General features: G+C 38.5%; 1 protein-coding gene across 1 annotated transcript in view; it reads right to left on the bottom strand.

Annotated features, from left to right (window-relative positions):
• The window catches only part of Cd2ap (CD2 associated protein), a 122,909-nt gene that overhangs the window by 78,039 nt on the left and 37,369 nt on the right, over positions 1–7,501 (bottom strand). The window contains exon 2 of the mRNA XM_008846733.3: positions 1,561–1,721. Coding sequence (XP_008844955.1) covers positions 1,561–1,721 — 161 coding nt within the window. The remainder of the gene's footprint in view (positions 1–1,560; positions 1,722–7,501) is intronic.

Genomic DNA, 7,501 nt, shown 5'->3' with positions numbered 1-7,501 from the left:
TATGTATGTATGTATGTATGTATGTATGTATGTATTTTAGGTACACATATGTGAGGGAGGGCAGGAGCTTGCTTGCCTCAGCGCATGTGGAGGTCACAGGACAATTGCAGAAATTGAACTCAGGTCATCAGACTTCATGGAAGGTGACTTTACTCACTAAGCCATCTCACCAGCCAAACCTGTTTAAACTAAACATGAGTTCATAATGCTGTCTCAGACTCTAATCTAGTACTCTATGGTTAATTTTTAATCCCAGGTTAAGCTTCTCTCTACAACCTAGCATGTTTATAAACTATATTCTCTATTAGCAGACATATCACTAAATTCAGTAAAGCTGAAAATTAGATTTATTTAAAACCTATTCTGTTTCCAATTTCTGTGGCATCTGCATTACACTCCATGAAGGTTATTTTTTTAAGATTTATTTATTTTCACTCTATGTGTCTACATGTTTTGCCTGCATGTATGTATATAAACCACATGGGTGCCAGGTGCTTATAGAGTCAGAGAGGGTACTGGAGCCCTTGGAAATGGAGTTACATACAGACAGCTGTGAGCCACCATATGGGTCCTCTGGGAGAACAGCTAGTGCTCTTCACAGCTGAGCCCATCTCTTCAGCCCCAATATAGATTTTTTTTAAGTCAATGTAGAAACAAAATTAATTAATTAAAAGTGATCTTTTCCCAAAAATTCAATTATAGCTTTTCTCACTGCTCCAAGAGGAAAAAAAAAAATGTAGTTAGATTAATGCAGTTACTTTATCTTCTCTGAAATTGACAGAACTAAGTGTGTGTGTTCTTACCTGGAGATGAAACTACAACTACAATAAATACAAATTATTCAGAAAACAAATACTAACTAAGCATGCATCCTGTGCAAGGGTTCTGCAAAGTACAGCTATATAAGCTGAAAAAGCAAATGAGACCTACAGTCTATTCTTCCCCAAACTTGTAATCATTATCTGATGAGGCCAGCTATAAGAAAATTAAAATAGAGAAAATTAAGACCACTGTAAGACACATACACGGATGATACTCTTTTTCTTCCTTTCTAACCACTGAGAATTTTATTGCTGTGCAGCAAGTTCAACTGTCTTGAAGACTGTTTTCCTAAACTAAAAAAGAATGTTTAGAAATAGTTAATACTCTTTAGCTCTATGACTCAAAGCATGGTCTAATATATTCTGAGCAGAGCTAGGAAAGCAACAAAATACCTATGGAAGACCTGTGAAGCAATTTCCAGACATCAGCTCAGAGCTTCATTAATTACATAGTAAACCCCCAACTGAATACTATTATTTATTTTAAAAAGGAAAACTAGACAGGTAGATATACACATACAATCATAGACAAGCACTGAGACACACAGATCTAGCGTTACTGTACAACAGGCTTCCAGTCAATGATGAAACCTGTTATAGATGTATCTGTACTTGAATGTTCTTAAATGTCGAGTAAAAAGGTTTTAAAATATTTTCATTTTAAATATACATAAATATATTTCTTGACATTTAAAAAATTAGTCCTAAGAAGCAAAAAACAAGAAAGTGAGCTGAATACCTTAACAAAGTTATCGGGGAACATTCCTCTCCTCCCATTTAGCTCTCCTTCTAGCCAGCCTTCTTCCTGGAGCTTTTTCACATTCCTGATGATTTCTCCAACTCGAATCGTCAATTCATCATCATGTATAGCATCATAGTCATATTCCACAATATAGTCAACTAAAAAAAAAAAAGAAAATAAATGTCTACTGTTGAACTCACAAAAATACTATAAACTACATAAACAAGCTGTAAACTACAGAATTTGGGTAGCAAGATTACTACTACAAAGACATCACAAAGCTTGTCTCCATGATTTTAAATCTTTGGTCAATCAGCAAACTTCTTAGTCATCTCAGCACAGAACACAGTACAGTATAAGTTTTAAATGGGAGCCTCGAATGAAATACTATGCATACTCATTACATCTTTATGTTCTTACAGTCCGGCACATACCCTTTGTGGCATACCTGAGGTGGTCCCCCCATGATCTCCACATAAAGCCACCTTTGTATTGCCATCTTTGTAGAATTCCTTCTTGAGTGTGACCTATGACTGACTTGTAACCAATGTAAGATAAAGAGACTGGGTTGTACATGTACATAATTCTGTAATGGCCATGCTGCTTCTCACTGTGAAGACACAAGTTTGTACTCTGTAGGAGGGTGGGCCATAAGCATGCAATGACCTGAGTTTGGACACAGATCCTTCCCCAGAAGAACCCAACTCAAGTTCAGCACCTTCACTGCAACCTTAAAGAGGACCAACCCAGCTAATACTTTGCGAAGACGCAAAACCAGAGAAACAGCTAGACACACTCCATTAAGCTAGTAAGTTTTGTGAACACTATTACAGAACAAAAGAAAAAACAATACTGAAACAAAGATCAGCATCTGCTTTTTATTCTCTGGAGGATTTCAAATTAAAGGCATCATATATGTACAATATTTTATAAAGCTGGCTTTGAAAAGGCAGTAACCAATTTCCAATACAGTATGGTAGACCAGCTGTATCTCATTATCTTTTCTTCCTCCTACAAGCATGAAAGAAAAATAAAAGAAAATACATACATACTTGAACCAAAGAAATAAAGAAAAGGTATGACAGACACTTCAGCAGTAATCCCTCAACCCCTTCCTTTCTCACAAAACATTAATTCTGTTCAGAGACTCTGAAACCCTGCACTTTTGCAATTGAAGCATCTCTCAGCCAAGGTTAAATCTTGACTAGCCTAGATCAGCACTTCTCAAACACTAAGTATAGCCAAGTCATCTGTGGAACCTCGTTTAAATGCAGGCTGTGACTAAAGCCAAGATACCTAATGCTGTTGGTCAGAACCAAAGGTACAGAGATAGTCCATTTACAGTAATTTCAATTTAATCGAATCACGCACTGTGCACGATTTTCAAATAGGTACAGGATAAATGGATTCTGACCTTCTTTCTGTGGTTTTGTCTTAAAAACAAAAACGAAAGGCTAGGAGTGTAGCTCAGTTGTAGAGTATCTAGTTATCTGCAGAAGTCCTAAATCCATCCCTAACACACACAGAGGCATGGTGACACAAGTCTAGAATCCTACCACTCAGGAGGCTGAGACAAAAGGATCATGATTTTGAGGCCAGTCTGGGCTACAAAGTAAAATTCTGTCTCAAAAATTAACAGTTGTCCGGCACAGTGGTGCACATCTGTAATCCCAGAATTAGGGAAGCAGAGGCAGGCAGATTACTGTAAGACTGAGGCCAGCCAGTTCTATACAGTAAATTCTAGTCGCACTGCTGCACCAGGGAGATGTGCCTCAAAAAGAACAAAAGTAGTAACAAGAAGCGGTGCTCAAATCTGCTACTATTTGAGAAAAGAAAAACAGTAGATGGAATTAAGGTGGAAGAGAAGAAAGAGAAATACTGACTGCATTTATCAAATAGTCCTTCAAGTGATATCATTTTTTAAAGTTTGTAAATAACTCTTCAGCAGAATTTCCATCTACAGGTGAACACATCCCATGCTATGGTAAGAGAACCGACACAACTAATAAAGCTAAGAAAAAGTTTTACACACTTAAGGAAGCTACCGCCTGAAATACTAAATTGTTTTGCATAACCTAAGGCCAGAAAGGCAGACCCATGTAAAAGGAAAATAAGAGCATTCAAATCTGCATAGAAGAGTACAAATCCATTATCAGCCACAGTATTTCCCTAATACAAAATGTTAAATAACCAGACAGTTTTTCTCCCCAAGGCAAAATACTAGAGGCCTAATCCATAAAAACAGAAACAAAAAACAATTTAAACAAACAAGTAACATATAGCAAAAGTAATATGAAAAAATGCTGGTTTCTCAGAACAGTAACAGCCAAGAAATTTACAAGTTACCCAGAGTAGTGGGCAACTTCTAATCCACTAATTCCAAAATAAATCTCTATATTCTACCCATATAAAGAGTCCTCAGCCAGGTGTGGTGGCGCATGCCTGTAGTCCCAGCACTTGGGAGGCAGAGGCAGGCAGATCTCTGTGAGTTCAAAGCCAGCCTGGTCTACATAGTGAGTTCCAGGCCAGCAGGGGCTTCAGAGACACCCTGTTTCAAAAAGATTTTTTAAAAAAGTCCTCAGTGAATCCAAGATACTTCATTTTGCTTTTGTTTCTTGAGATGGGAGTTTCATGTAGCCCAGAACTTGCTACATAGCCAAAGCTGACTTTGAACTCCTGATCTACCATCCTCCATCTCCTGAGTGCAAGGATTATAGGCCAGAGCTACCATATATAGCTTAATCATTTATTCTTAAATATGAACATACAATATTTATCACAAAAGGTCATAATTAAAATGGAGAGTCAGGGGTTGGAAAGATAGCTCAGCAGTTAAGACCACTGGCTGCTCTAGCAGGGGACCTGGGTTCGATTCCCAGCACCCACATGGCAACTAACAACTGGCTGTAACTCCAGTTCCAGGGGATCCAAGACCCTCTTCTGACCTCTTCGGGCATTGCATGACACAGATATACTTATACACATGTGGGCAAAACACTCATACACATAAAATAAAAATAATAAATATTTAAAATGGAGAGTCAAAGGCCAAGCAGCTGAAAAGTGTTGAGGATGGAGTGACAGTATGAAGATGATCTAAATAGGTCCAGGAAAGTGGCTCAGCAGATAAAAGTGACTGTCATGGCGATCTGAGTTCAACCCCTGGAACAGCGGCTAGAGAGAGACCTGATTCCATAAAGTTGTCTTCTGTCCACCACACATGCACTGTGGCCTGCGCACACATGCACACAAACACACTAGCTGTCTACTTTAAATGGACTTGAAATCAGTGGTGCTCCAAAAGTAATGAGCAAATCTAAAGCTGAGATCTTAGAAATACTGTCTACTAAATGAATCTGGAATGTTTGGGAAGACGGCCAACCCCAGGGCTGGGCAGGAAAAGCTGAAGATAAGCCTAGAACACAATGCTGTACAAGAAAAGCAAGGACGTTCTCTAAGGAATGAAATGCTGTCAAACAGATGCAGAGAAGTGATATTCAAATGTACCTACTGAATAAAACAAGATAGTTTCAGCATCAAGATAATGAAATTAACAGAATGCACACTGAATAAACAAACCCTGAGTTTATATAGATAATAAACCAATGTTAACTTCTTTTTAAAATATCTTATTTATTATTTTTTATTTTATGTGTATGAATGTATTGCCTGCATGTGTATAAGTGCACCTGTGTCCTGCAATACCCGCAGAGGTCAGAAGAAGGCATTGGAGTCCCTGGACTAGAGTTACAACAGTTATTAGCCAATATGTGGGTGCTGGAACCAAACATGGGTCCTCTGCAAGAGCAGCCAGTGTGCTCTTAACCACTGAGCTATCTCTCCAGCCCCAATGTTAACCTTGGTATTAAATATTATGACTCAATACTTAAGTATGACTGCGCTTTGATTAAGTTGGGAAAAAGGCCTGATTTATAGGAATCTTTCACTCAATATTCAGGAGGATATTAAGGGAAAAAAATTATCTTATACACCTATCATTTCCAAAACTTAATGATTATTCCAAAACTTAAGAAATTAGGGGCTGGAGAGATGGCTGAGCAATTAAGAGCACTGACTGCTCCTGCAGAGGATCCAGGTTTGGTTCCCAGCATGCATATGGTAGCTAACAACCAACTATAAGTTCAGTTCCAAGGGTCCCAACACCCTCTTCCAGCCTCTGTAGGCACTGCCCGTGTAAAAAACACTCATACACATAAAATAAATCTTAAAATAAAATATATGTGGCTAATTTTTATCTTTATGTGATATAAAAGTTTATATGGTAATAGAATGCTTTGAAAGAAGAAATGAAAAACAAAAACAAAAAATAAAAGACTTGAATATTTGTCTCTGAGAGACAAAGCCAAGAACTTTTCCCAAAAAGGTAAGACAAAGTGAAAAGCAAAGACAGTGACTCTAACATTCAACCAACCAACTAGAAAGAGACAAGAGCAGGATGTGGTAGTGCCTTTAGTCCCAGCACTTGGGAGACAGAGGCAGGCGGATCTCTGAGAGTTCAAGACCAGCTAGGGCTACAGGGAGACCCTGTCTCCAAAAAATAAATCTAAATTTTTTTTTTTTTTTGGTCTTTTTGAGACAGGGTATCCTGTAGCCCCAGCTGTCCTGGAACTCACTATGTAGACCAGGCTGGCCTTGAACTCACAAAGATCCATCTGCCTCTGCCTCCCGAGTGCTGGGATTAAAGGCGTGCACCACCATGCCCGGCATAATAAATCTAATTTTTTTTTAATTTTGTTACATTGTATTTATATATCGTGTGTGGATGTGTGTATGATGTATGTGGGCAGAGGACAATTCCTGGGAGTCAGTTCTCTCATTCTACCAGGTGGATTCTGGGGATCTAACTCAGCTTGGCAACAGGCAGGCACCTTTTCCCACTGAGCTATCTCCCAGGTCCCCATCTACAAACTAAAGGAGTATTAATTCCTTTCTCTGCCAAATCTGCAGGCAAACTTAAGAGCATAGCATTTTTACCTTTTTAACAAAAGGAAATTAACACCCACATATGAAATTACATAATGTCTAGTAAAATGAAAATACAGAAAAACAGAGCAAGACATGGAATCTAGAAAGAGGTGCAGCAGCCAATCCTAAAGAGTAAGAAAATAAGTGTCAAAATCGTCACTGTGCAACAAATCTAAGAAATAAACCATCTGTGTTAAACAGAGACAAAAGCTTTAAGAGGCATCTAAACAAAGAAAAATGGCAGACTGAAATTTTGGACTACCCACACAACTCAAAAAGACAAAGAAGCCAAACAGGAGGGAAGCACCAAAGACGATTAGGAATTTGGATTTACATGCTGAAAATATAATGGTCACATTACTTGGCTACAAGACCAAAAAAGGCCATAATATAGAAACTATTTTATCTTTGACAATCAAATTGTGTTACAGTCAGAATTGCAGTTACAGGACAAAATGTAGTATTACCACCCTCGAGATGTCCTTAAATGGGGACTGGAGAGAGGCTCAGTTTGTAGGGTATTTGCTTAGCATGCAGGAAGACCTGGGTTTGATCTCCAGCATAGAGTAAATTAGGTGTGATGGTGTACACCTGTAATCTGGTGGTAAAGGCAAGAAAGCTCAGATGTTCAACATCATCCTTGGCATATATTTTTAAAGGGCCAGTGAGCTGGGTCCCTGGCAATCTACATGAAGTTAGGAGAGAAACCAACTCCTACAAATCATCCTCTGACCTCCACTCAAGTATCAGGACATACACACACACACACCTCACAAATATTCACGTGCACACATAAATGAATCAATGAATGAATAATGTTTAAAAATTAAGTGTCAGGTGTGGTGGCACAGGCCTTTAATGCCAGCACTTGGGAGGCAGAAGCAGGTAGATTTTGGTGAGTTCCAGTTCAGCTTGGTCTATCTAGTGAGTTCCAAAACACCCATAGTGAGAC

Source organism: Nannospalax galili, unplaced genomic scaffold, assembly GCF_000622305.1.
Source record: "Nannospalax galili isolate Female #2095 unplaced genomic scaffold, S.galili_v1.0 scaffold803, whole genome shotgun sequence".
Taxonomy (NCBI): Eukaryota; Metazoa; Chordata; class Mammalia; order Rodentia; family Spalacidae; genus Nannospalax; species Nannospalax galili.
Note: the sequence above shows the minus strand (reverse complement) of the source record. Positions and strands in the feature narration are given on the sequence as shown.